Source organism: Acomys minous (assembly GCF_964271855.1).
Source record: "Acomys minous genome assembly, chromosome: 13".
Lineage (NCBI taxonomy): Eukaryota > Metazoa > Chordata > Mammalia > Rodentia > Muridae > Acomys > Acomys minous.
The window spans coordinates 95,475,610-95,488,722 of record NC_140495.1 but is presented as its reverse complement, the minus strand read 5'-3'; the positions used below and the strand labels follow the sequence as shown (position 1 = coordinate 95,488,722).

The 13,113-nt window shown below is 44.8% G+C and overlaps 1 protein-coding gene across 4 annotated transcripts in view; it reads right to left on the bottom strand.

Moving 5' to 3' along the window:
* Nucleotides 1-3,671, bottom strand: part of LOC311580336 (uncharacterized protein) — a 41,307-nt gene extending 37,636 nt beyond the window's left edge. For all 4 annotated transcript variants that reach the window (XR_014773430.1, XR_014773431.1, XR_014773432.1 and 1 more), the window contains exon 1: nucleotides 3,381-3,671. Coding sequence is in view for 1 of the 4 variants with exons in the window: in XM_084751813.1 (XP_084607939.1) it covers nucleotides 3,381-3,513 (133 nt within the window). In the remaining 3 variants the exon portion in view is untranslated. The remainder of the gene's footprint in view (nucleotides 1-3,380) is intronic.
* Between the last annotated feature and the right edge of the window lie 9,442 nt (nucleotides 3,672-13,113).

Sequence of the window (13,113 nt, the reverse complement as noted above, 5' to 3'; positions counted from 1 at the left end):
GCCAGGCAAGCAGGGCCTTTTTAAACACATCAGGGAAATAGAAGCCTAATCAGAGTGCCTGGTAATGAGAATTTCTCACCGGAACCACCTGCCAGGCAGAGTAGAAGGTACAAAGACAAACGGCCTTCTTTTCTGTCTAGTTCACAGATGATAAACTGAAGTTAAAAAACAAACAAACAAACCAAGGATGGTTTAGCCCAAGCTAGAAAAACTTTCAGAAGCCCAGGTCTGTCTGATGCCAGGGTATTTCAAACCTCTGCCCGACACTCATTTTCCCACAATGCCGCAGCAACTTGTGGGCCATGCAAAATATATAAGGGACTAGGGATGCGGCTCTGCAGTTTGGTATGTGAGTTCCTGCCTGCCATGCACAAGGCCCTGGGTTCAAGGCTCCCTTATCGTATAAACAAGGCATGGCTATGCACACTTTAACCCTAGCACCCAAGAGGTGGAAGCAGGAAGATCAGAAGTTCAGGGTCATCCGTAGCTACACATCAAGTTCAAAGCCAGCCTGGGATTCAGGACACCCAAACCCACACAATAATAATCTGCTGTATAAGCTGCATTTCTAAACCTTAGTCATCTATAGGAAAAAAAATATTTCACATCCATCTCTTGCCAGTTCATGCACTTACCACTGAAATCATGAATATATTGTGTAAAAAGAAGACAAAAGCAAGGCCATTAACTTTCCAAATGCTCTTTTCCTAAGGTATTTCTACCTTTCCAGAAGAATTTAACCAAGCCTACAAGAATAAATTTAAGTAATTAGCACAACTTTTTTTCCCTCCGAGTAGCTTTTCCCTCAGTCACACTCAATGGGCTTATTTTAAAACAGGGGATCTAAGAATCAAATCATAATTGCTAACTTACAATTCCCGCAGCGAGTGGCTAAATGCCATACCTAAGCTATGGCAGTCACTCCCAGATCGTCCCCATCTTTAGTAAGTGCAAAGCCAGAGCTCAGAAGAATAGCAGAACTTTCTCAAGGTCAGGTTTAAGCTGGTAAGTGGAAGTCCCACCTTCAGAGCCAAGACCCCTGTGTTCACCCAGGAGCATGTGCAGGGTCCCAAGTCATCAATCTCTGTGATTCTTCACAGTGGGAAAACATGCTCTTTTGAGTATTATAAGCAGCATATTTTTATTGAAAAATAAAATCATTCATATTACATCTCAATTGCTATCCCATCCCATGCATCCTCCCATTCCTCCCTTCATCCCTCCCGCTTTCGCCCCATTCCCCTTCCCTATGATTGTGACTGAGGAAGACCTTCTCCCCTTGAATATGATGCTAGGTTATCAAGTTTCTTCTTGGTAGTCTGCTATTTTTCCTCCGAGTGCCATCGGGCCTCCCCATCAAGGGGACATGGCCAAATATGGGGCACCAGAGTTTGTGTGAAAGTCAGTCCCCACTCTCCACTTAACTGTGGAGAACGTCCTGGTCCTTGGCTAGATCTGGGTAAGGGTTTGATGATGACTGCACGTATTGTCCTTGGTTGGTGCCATAGATCAAGCAGAACCCCTGGGCCCAGATCTGCCCATCATAGTGTTCTTGTAGGTTTCTAGGATCCTCTGGATCCATCTATTTCCCTACCTCTTACATTTCTCTCACCTTAGGATGTCCTCACCTCTGTCCCACTTTCCTAGTAAGTGAAGACTTTCATGAGCCATGTCCCTTGGGCTAGTGTCCAGTTATAAGTGAGTATATGCTATTCGAGTCTCTTAAGCAGCATATTTTTTAATGTGCTTCAGCAAACTTAGTTCCAAGGAATTCTTGAGAACAGACTTAGATTTTAAAACAAGAGGAAACTCTCCAAAAGGAGCCTGGTTGTGATAGAATAGGATTGAAAAGCTGGAAATATAATCACTCAAGACATAAGAATCCTATTTCTTAAGTATGTTTTTCAAAATTCCTAGAAAGTGTATGTTAGTAAAATTTTACTTTCAGTAAACATATACAAATTCATTAGTTCTGTAATAGTATACAAATTCATGAGTCTCTGTAATAGTTAGCATAGGGAAAGTTCAAGAAGAGGGCACACCTTCTATTATTATTATTTTTTAATTCTCTAAAAGCAGCAAGTGTTAAGTGTGCTGTCTGGGAAAAAATGAATATTAATGTTTTCATTCATCATGGGTTAGCGATAGGGCTGGGATTGTTCTGGCCATTGTCTCACCAGCATGCACAGCGAGCTGTTGCTATGGCTGGTATTTTGTTCTATTTATAAAGCAGGAAGTTGAGTTTGGAGAAATGAAGGGGCACTTCCAGGGTCTTAGGACTGAAGAAACAAAGCAGGAACTCAGCTTGTTCTAACTCTTCAGTTGAGAGTCTTGCCCTATATCCCAACCCATGATACAAACGATTTAGGTAGACAACCAAACATGTTACTTCAACAAGAACGCGTGCTCTTCATTTTGTAGGGGGACCAGAAAAACCATGGCGTTTCCCCTAAATAAAAACTACCGTATTCTTCGGACCATAAGACGCACCCAGTTTTTAGAGCAGTAAAACAAGAAAAACAGTAAAAGCAGCAATCGGACCATAAGGCGTACCCTATTTGCCCCCCCCCCACCCCCAACACATTTGGTGTGGGGAGGGAAATGCGTCTGATTGTCCGAGGGAAAAATATGGTATAGTGGGGTGCCCGACTATGTTGCAAGGGTAAAGGATCAATAGAATACTGGGAGGTTCGGTAGAAAGGGGGAAGGCTGAGCTCCTTGAAGATGAGGTGGGATGCTAGGTCTCCAGAGAGGTTCCCCACAAGGCCTCAGCCCAGATATTTGGACTAAAGCCTGCTTCGGCTTAGCTCACCCTGTGTATGGTTGCTAATCTTTGGCATGCGCATGCCTTGCTCGACCAAAACCTCCAATATGAAGACGCAGAGTCCCAGGTTTGTTTTGTTTCTTCAAGGCGGCATTCAGACTCATCAAATTAGGAGGCTCTTAACGCAAAAAACGACCCCTGCTTCACTGAGGCCTCTGCAGCCTTGACCCCACTGGCAGCACACTGGAGAACCCCTCCATGCTGGAGGGAACAGGACGGGCCCGCAAAGCGGGATGGGTAGGGACTGAGAACTTGTCTCGTAAATATGAAGACCTACCTGAGGTCAGATTTCAAAACCTGCATTGAAGACGCCAGGCGCGGTGGCACACTGTTGTAGTCTCAACACTGAGGAGGCAGGTGAGTAGCTACCAGCCTAGTTTACTTGGCAAGTCCCGGCCAGTAGGAGGAGAAACTGTCTCATACACGTGGGGCGCAGTGAGACACCATACCTGAAGAACGGTACCCATGCTTGGACTCCTCTGGCCACTGTGTTTATGTGCGCGCACGCGCGCGCGAGCGCGCGCGCGCACACACACACACACACACGGAGTGACACCGATTCTCTGGTGGCACTGAAGGAGCAAGGCTGCACTTTGAAGAGGGGGCAGTTGTGTGCCAATCAGAAGGAGTCCAGATTGCACAGAGCAAGGCCAGGTCATGCCAGGTGCCCCTATTCCAGCGGGAGCCATTTTTCTCCCCTATGCCTTGGCCTCTGTCACAGACTCCGCTTCAATCATTAGTGATGAAAAGAAAATATGTGCAAGCGCCAAGAAACGTCTCTTTCTTTGAAAACATGCGGATGTCGTTGCTTGTGCTGGGGCCACAAAGTGGCGAAGCAGTTGCCTCAGCCGGCTCTGCTTCCAAGCTCATTAAACTTTGGATCGAGGTCCGTCCTTTGTGTGCGTATGTGTTTCCAAGCTGTTTTGTGACACATTGTCAGAACTCAGGTACCCAGCCTCTGGAACTCTAGCTTTCAACAGCTGCTTTTACACTTCCCTTTCACACAATTAAACACCCTACGGTACTTAACAGAGCAATAACTCGCACATCAATAAAGCAATAAATAATTGTGCTAGGGCAAACTCTGGGGCCTAACCAGCAACTATGAGCGATAGTTTAGATTCATCAAATGGCTTAGATAACAGAAAAGCAAATGTCCAGTCAAGACCTGGAGACAATCTCCCAAGAATCCCAAGCTGTGAAGAGGTCCTTTCTCTGAGAGTCTTTACAGGGAGCATACTATCAGAAGAACCAGACCAGAGGGCAGCCATTGCAACAGGAAGCCCCACCTCCAAAAACTAGTTTAAAAATGCTAAGGAGATGAAACCATGCAGCTGGGAAGCACAGGGTTGCCTCCTGAGGCATGGAGTAAGGGCCCCATGAAATCAACAGTGCTCTTCCAAAAGTGAATATTCACAGATGAGCCGGAAGCTGCATCTGCACGGGGCTGGACCCAGGATCCCCTGCTCTAGCCCCTATGTCTGAAAAGGACCTCCACAGATAGGATGGGGTCTGGGAGAAGAGGGGACTATTGAGTCTCCTGCCAAGCAGGACACCCTATAAGCATGCTGATGCTGGGCCCTCAGTCCTGCAGCAAGGCCAGCATGGGCCTGAGGAAGTAGTCTCAAGAAATGCTGAGAAACCTGAGACCTTATCGTGACCTTTCTCTCCTCTCTCTCTCTCTCTCTCTCTCTCTCTCTCTCTCTCTCTCTCTCTCACTCTCTCTTTCTCATAGCTTACCTGGATCTCACAAAGCTAAGTCTCTGGAATCAGGTTCCAGAAACTCGCATTTTATTTGTGTATATGCATGTATACATACGTTGTGTATACATATATGTGTGTGTATGTTCCTGTATATTTGTGTGCATGCACACATTTGAGGGGTGTGTGCACATCCGTGGAAGGACCAAAGACAACCCTTTTTTAAAGACAGGGTCTCTCACTGGTCAAGTAGGTCTAACCTGGCTGGCCAGTGGGCTCCAGGAATCTCCACTTAACCAGTGCTAGGATTACAAATATGGGCCACCAAGCCCAGTGGTCTTCAAACACTAGAATGCTGGGGACCAAAAGCAGGTTTTCCTGATCACACAGCGAGCAGCACTTTACCAACTGAGCCATCTCTCCACCCCAGAAACCTTCACTTATAATATGGCCCTAGATGATTCTGTTTCATGGCTCATACAAACTTCCGTTCTGCAGACTACAGGGCCTCTGTGGAACTGAGTTGGGCTAGCCTTGCCACATGGAATCACAAGACTGATGCCAAGATGCCCCGCAGCCCACGGTGTCCAGTAGATCTCAGGGTTTCTAGTTTTGAAAGTAAAGCCACAAGTCCATTTGCTCAATAGTCAGTCGTCTGTGGGAGGTCCTTGGGTGTGAAATTTCAGGGTAGTCTATAAGAAACTGCCTTAGTTACCTTCCTATTGCTGTGCTAAGGCAGCACTAAACAAGGTGCCTTATAGAAGAGAGAGTTTATTGGGCTTACGCTTTCAGAAGGTGAGTCGTGACCATCATGGACAGGGTGACTCATGGCCATCGTGGAGAAGCACATGGTAGCAGGCAGGCAGGCAGGCATGGCACTAGGGCTGTATCACAGAGCTTTACATGTTGAGACAACTGTGAAGCAAAGAGATAGAATGGCCTGGGGATAACATGGGCTTTTGAAACTTCAAAGCACCCGCTAGTGACACACTTCCAGCAAGGCCACACCTCCTAATCCTCCCCAAACAGTTCCACCACTGAGGAACCAAGCATTCAAATACATGAGCCTATGGAGACCGTTCTCATACAAATCACCACCTTAATATTTCCTGAGCTAGCCTGATGAAACCAGCCTAGCCTTTGTCTTGTTGACGTGCACCACCCACTCTGCAAAAGCATGGAGGGAGCTAGACACTCCTCCTAGCTCACAGCTGCCAAGAAATCCAACCCCAGGAGATGTAGTTTGTCTGGCCTTCTTGACTACTTGCACTTATGTACGCACTCATACACAGATAATTTTAAATAATTACTTTTTTAAAGAGAGAAAAGGGATTGGAGAGGTAGCGCAGACGTTAAGAACACTGGCTACTCTTGCAGAGGCCTCAGGTTCGTTTCCTGGCACCCACATGGTAGCTCACAACCATCAATAAGCCCAGTGTCAGGAAATCCAGTGCCTTTTTCCTAAGCTCCTCAGACAATAGGTATACACATGGTTCACACATACGCAGTTGGGTAAATCATACATATAAAATAAATTTTAAATGACTGAAAAAGAAAAAGAAAGAGAGGGAGAGGGGGGAGGGAGGGAGGGAGAGAGAGAGAGAGAGAGAGAGAGAGAGAGAGATCACATTCTAGCTACCTCTTCAGTGTTTTCCACAGTGGTAAACTCCTGGTCAGTCTTCTTGCCTGTCTGTCTTCATCCTCACTACCTATATTATTTACAGCAAATCCCAGAAGTCACAGTATCTTATCTGTGAATATTGCCTGCATGTATTTCTACAACAGATGCGCCTGCATATTAGATATTTACATTAGAATTCATAACAGTAGCAAAAATCACAGTTATGAAGAAGCAACAAAAATAATTTTACGGTTGGGGGGGTCGCCACATCATGAGAAACTATATTAAAGGGTCATTGCATTGGGAAGGTTGAATGTTGCTTTACCACGTCATCCCTAAGTATTAACTTCTTAAAATGTGAACATTAATTTCGTGTTATTATTAAATACAGTGCTAACGTTTCCCCAGGCATCTTGTGGTTTTTTTTTTTTTAATTGCATGGGTTCAAATCAGGAGCAAAATAAAATACCTTCATTGAAATCATGACTCTCAATTCTCCTTAAATCTAAATGTTTTCTCTTTCTTTTCCTTCCCACCTCATTCCCCCCGTCACTCCCACTAAATAATGCCCTTTATCGTGTAGATTGTGCATTTTGCTGACACCACCTATTGTTTCACTGAATATGGTTTCCTGTCCCATGTGTTTCCCATAATATGGTGGGTAGAGCCAGAGGCTTGGGCAAAGATGACTTTATTTAGTTATTGCTTGGAAATGGTATTTTAAAGGCTAAGAGGCTTCTGAGATTAGGGAATACTGACTTCCTTTGTGATCTTAGTAGCCCTATATGGCCCTTACACAGATCATGTATGTATGTTGCTATGGGTTCCTGAAATGGTTTGTGAGCCATGGTAGCAGGCAGACAGGCAAGGCACTAGAGCTGTATCACAGAGCTTACGAATCATTGCAGGGGTAGTAGCATCCTCAGTGAGCAGGGTGTTCCCACATCAATCAGCAGCCAAGAAAAGACACCACAGAACTGTCCACAGGCCAATCTGGTGGAAGCACCTATTCAGTCAAGGCACCTAGCTGGTGTCACATTGACATAAAACTAACCAGCTGTCTTAGTTAGGGTCTTATTGCTGTGAAGAGACACCATGACCATGGCAACTCTTATAAAGGAAAACATTTCATTGGGGCTGGCTTACAGTTTCAGAGGTTTAGTTGTCTATTGTCAGGGCAGGAAACATGGTACCGTGCAGACAGACATGGTGCTGGAGAAGGAGCTGAGAGTTATCTGCAGGCAGCAGAAGGAGACTGCATGCCACACTGGGCTTAGCTTAAGCATATGAGACCTCAAAGCCTGGTGCCCACAATAACACACTTCCTCCAATTAGGCCACACCTCCTTTCCTAATAGTGCCACTCCCTATGGGCCAAGCATTCAAACACATGAGTCTATGGGTGTGGTTCTCCTGTTCCTTGGGGAGTTGTTGGCCACCAGCCCACCAAGGCTGGAGGAGCAGAATGTGAGGCACAGGTTGGAAGGCCAAGAGCATGACAGAGATCAAACACTTCAGAAATTACTTCAGGGAACTAGTTTAACTTTACTCAGGGAGAACAAAGGCTATAGAGTCCTCTAGGAGAGGATGGGGGAGGAGAGGGGGAGGCCCTCCAGGACAGGTATACATAATTGGTTGAAACCAAGCACTTTAAGGATGCTTGCTTTGCATTTGGCAGAACTCTCCTATCATATGAATGGGAACACAGTACCTAATTATCCTATAGACACAGGGAGCGAAGAGCTAGCAGGGAGCTGTGTCAAGGGCCATATATCGAATGTCATTAGGGGCATCTATGCCTAAAGACACTTTCCAGATGGAGTCAGGCAGAGAGCTGCAGGGCCCGCTGAGGAGAGGGAGTCCTACACCTAATGCCAAGCTCAGAATGGCTACCCAGACAGGGAGGAGTGCAACCTCAAACAGCAGGGCCCTTCCAACATATGGGGATCATACCTATTGAAACCATAGCACCAGCACGGTCCTTTAGCATCGTGGAAAGGTTGTTTTTAAAACATTGTTATGAACTTATGAATTTACCCAACTCAGTGCATTTTACTGTGCTGGAGTTAATATTCTTGATTCTCTCAGAGTGAGATGGATAGATGATAGATAGATAGATAGATAGATAGATAGATAGATAGATAGATAGATGATTGACAGATAGATATGTCTATGTAGATATGGAGACATAATCTGTTTCTAGTGGGACCTGACTCAGTTGGTGCTTGATCCTCATTACATGGCACTTTGGATCCTTGGCAACTCTTCCCAAGGTGTGAAGTTGTTCTCAGTGCCTTGGTCATCTACTACCCCAAATCTGATATAACTACATTGCTAAACAGTCCTGGAGTATTTTTGTGAGCCATTGTATTTAAGGATCACATTCTGCAGCTCCAATTTTATCTATGGCATTTGTCAAGCTTTGGCATGAGAGTCACACTGAATAAAAGGTTTGGGTTCCAAAATATGCCTTTGAAAGTCACATATTTTGGTTTGCTGAAAAATACCTGAGAAAAAGAACTGCAAATAAGAATGATTGTTCGGGCTTTGGTTTCAGGAGTTATGAGCCACAGTTGACGCAGTCCATTGTTTCTCAGCCTGTGATGCAGAAGAACATCATAGTAGAGGGTATGGCAGGATGGAGCCCAGGAGCTGCAGATGACGAGGACTAGCATATATTACCAAGACGTTTCCCCAGTGACCTACTTCCTTCAGCAAGGATCTGTCTTAATAGGCAGGCGAGAAAAGGGAAATACAAGTATACAATGAACACACAAAAATACAAAACCTCCTATCTGCTAAGGAATTACAAATGAAAAAAAAAACTAATTAAATGCTAGTTTTCGGGCTTCCATGTGGCAAGACTTTTTCACTGAAAACTATACTCCAGGTGGTGTTAGAGGTAACAGAAATCAGGAACTCTGACTACCTGGTGATGGATATTAATTGCCTGAACTCTAAAGCTTTCTAATGTGTTGACTCCTGCCTTTCTGATGCTACTTCTTCTAGAAATCCAGCAAACAGAAATGAAAGAAAATTACACACACACACACACACACACACACAGAGAGAGAGAGAGAGAGAGAGAGAGAGAGTAAATTTGCAGCACATTGTTTTCAACTGAATTAGGGAAAAATACTCATTTGAATTTCTACAGGTAGAGAAATAGCTAAAGACATTGTGATACCCCCCTGTTCCGGTCTAGCCAATGGGCAGCTCTTTGGAGAGCAGGTTCTGACTCTGACATGAACTCTGATGCCCCCTATTTGACCACTTCTCCTTGGTGGGAGCCCTGGTAGCATTCAGAGAAAAGGGAGGCAGGCTACCCAGATAAGACCTGATAGGCTGTGATCATATGGTGAGGGAGGAGATTCCCTTCTGTCACAGGCCTATAGGAGGGGAATAGGATGAAAGGTGGAGGAGGGGGGGAACGGGAAAATACAAGTGAGGGGATAACAGCGGAGATGTAATCTGAATTAATTATTTAAATTAAAAAAAAGAAATTGTGATACACTGTATGGGACATGATGCAGAATTTTTCTCATTGTAATCATTGCTCACATATGTAAAGATGTATTTTTCAAATCCATTTTTTCAGACATATGGTTATGAAGTTCTTATGTAAATGTGCATATTTGTTGGGGTAATCTTTTGTACATTGCATGAAGGCTGTCTCTGTATATTCATTACTGATTGCCAAACAAGCAAAGAGCTGAGTGCCGGACAGTATAGTTATTCCTATAGCCCACCACCAGCCTCATATTTTATAAACATTCATCCTTCCTTACTTGTTGATTGGCTTTAATGAAGATTTGACGGCCAATGTCGAAGCAGGAAATGAAAGGTGGAACTTGTAAGCAGAAAGAGGGACTCTGGGAGGAGAAGCAAGAAGCCAGAGATTCAGCCGGTGGACATGGAGGTAGAGGGTAATTCAGAGTGGGGCAGAGAGGTAACCTGGCCACATCGCAGGAGTCGCTGAGGAGAAGCCCAGCTCAAGGACTAGTCCTTGAATTATATGAGAGTCCCCATGTTTTTTTTTTTTTAAATCATTAGCAGATCCACAGAAAGTCCCATTGTACACACTCATAACAGATAGATATATGGATACACAGATATGTGCACAGATAGGTAGATGACAAAAATGAGAATGAAGAGACTTTTAGATACTTAGATTGAATGTAGAAGTTAGGTAGATGGTTAATAAATTATAGGTAAATGATAGATAGAAGATAGGTGATAGATAGATAGATAGATAGATAGATGGATAGATAGATAGATAGATAGACTGGTTTTAAATAACTCAGATGCACAGCAAAAACTTCAGATAGTTATCTTTGATAGATGGGATGGAAACATTTTACTTCAATGCTAATTATTTTATAACTGTCAATAAAAATTGGTGACTATATGAGTATTTTAACTTCTTTTCTCTGGGGAAAAAAAAGAAGAAAGAAAACCTGGGATGTTAGCACAAATTGAGACAATATCATTGACCAAAGAATCTGATCTGGACCGATCACAAGCATAGTGCGAGAGCACAATGCTAGGGTGTGATAGGCTGACCTCATCCGTGCAGTTGGTACATAGCTTCCACACCCTCCAAGCCTCTGGGATCAGTCAGCAACCCGCAGAGGCCTTTTTCTTTCTACCAAGGTGCCTTTCTCTTCAGGTTTCCAGGAACCTTCTTCCAACAAAACTGGTATCTCTGACAACAGGGGCATCCTCACAGTGTGTGTTTCTGAGTGTCATTGCTAAGCTGTAACTCTGTAAATCATTACTGGCTGTCCATGACCCTCCTCTGACACACAGTCACTAATCCCAGGCAAGTCAAATGAGGTCTTCACCAAATGGCTGAGGAAACTGCTAATATGTGTGTGTGTATGTGTGTGTACATATATATATATATGCAGGCAGGCCAGTGAGTGGCGTTAGCTGTAATATCCTCCGTTAGCTGAATGGCAGCCTGTGCTCTATGAGGGTTCCTCTCTAAGGTTCATAATCATCTGCAGAACATGGCAGGAATGCAGCTCGCTGTCCCTTGTCCACTCACAAAGCACATGATTAATCAAACCCAGTACCCCAGGAACTCACATCCACGTTCCACATGGGAAGCTACACCATCCAGTTCCACAGAAGCATTCCTGAATGCTGGCACTGCTCCCAACCACTCCATCATTTTCTCTTCCACATTCCCAGGATTGTCACTCTTTCGGTATTTCCTTCCCTGTGTGATTCTTATCATTGTTTTGTATTGCCAAACATCTCTTTGAGTTCCAGCACCACCACCACCACCACCACCACCACCACCACCACCACCACCCCAGCCCCTGTGTCCAAAGGACCAGGAAGGAAAAAAAAAAGCACTTGTCTGATGCCAATATGCCTCCTGTTACTGTATCCCACAAACTGCTTTCACCTGTCAAGGGAAGGCCATGACGTCACTGCTCTCGGTTCATGGCTCCCACCGTTGTCTCTGCCCCTGGTCCCTGCTTCTAGTCTTCTAAAGTGCTGAGCCATCTAAGATCTGGAAAGAAACTTCAGGCAACGTACTAATTTACCTCCTGTACTCTACACCTAAAGGAAATCATTAAGCTGAGAATGGTGGCTTCCACTTATAATCCCAGAACTGGGAAACTGAGGTGGGGAGAGCAGCTTTCTTCTGCAAAGAGTGACTTGAGAAGATGTCAGGTAGGAAAGCAAGGGAACAGACCAATGGGCACTGGTTTGCCTCCATCCCAAATGTTATTTCCTCTCCACTGTTAACCACTTCCTGAATGATCTTATGCTTGATGCTTATGACTTAGATAGATCCTAGAGCTGTGCAAGGTGTTTACTCTTGAGTTTTCAACTTGGTTGAATCTGGAAACAGAAGATAGACAAGCCTCTAGGCAGGTCTTTGAGGATATTACTAAAAGGATTAACTGAAGGAAAGAATCCTTTCTTGGAACAGGAAGAACCTTTCAGTGATCGATATTGGGAGGATTAAAGAAAAAGTTGTTGCCTCTTGCCTGCCTGATTTCACTACTTGCTGGTAACGGTATCTACTCTGATTCTGCTTCCATTCTTCCCCAACAGCAGAACCTAGTTTCTCCAGCTTTCCAACACAAAAACAGATCACCAGTGCCCATCCAGAAATCCCCAAGGATTTCATCACCCCAGTCTCCTGAAACACCCAGCCTCATAAACCTAGCAGCTACTAAGTCTCCAGCCTCTCCACCATGAATACCCCTTACTGAATTACCCAGTGCATATCAGGTAATCCAGGCTAATCTATCTCCCTGGAATATGTATTATTTGTATCTCTTCTGTCCCTCTACCAACCCAGCCTAATAAAAGCAGTAAGAAACAAAAGCACAGATAGGATCTAGGCTTGTGTTTTACTCCACCATGCACACTCAGCTCTGTCCCTAGTGATGGTGGAGGTGACTGTTCCAGCTGATCTTGCCCATGGAGCTCAAGCACACCTCCAGCTTGCTTCTTACAACAAAGGAATCTGGATTTGCCACCAGGCCAATGCTTCCTTCCCACCTACAAGCATTTTGCAGGGAGCTCCTCATTCCTTTACAAAGATATGGCTTTGGGTAAGACGGAAGGAACAGAAACAAGTTACAGTTTTTTGAAATGACCGTCCTAGTTCCCATCTGAAAATAGTCCATTCCTATGTCATCCTCCCCAGTTAATCTCAATTGCCAACTGGACTGGACTTAGAACCACCTATGAAGCGCGTCTCTAGAAGTGGCCGTGCGCTCATTTCCACAGATGTTTAATTGGGGTGGGGAGATTAACCTGAATGCTGGTGCTGCCATTCTCCAGGCCACCGTCCCAGACTGAAGAAAAGAGGAAGCTGAATTGAGCATGAGCATCCGTCTCTCTCCACTTCCTGATGCAGACGCAATGTCAGCAGTTGCCTCTGTGGTCCTTCTACTACGCCTCCTCTACCACAATGGACTGTGCCCTCAAACACCGAA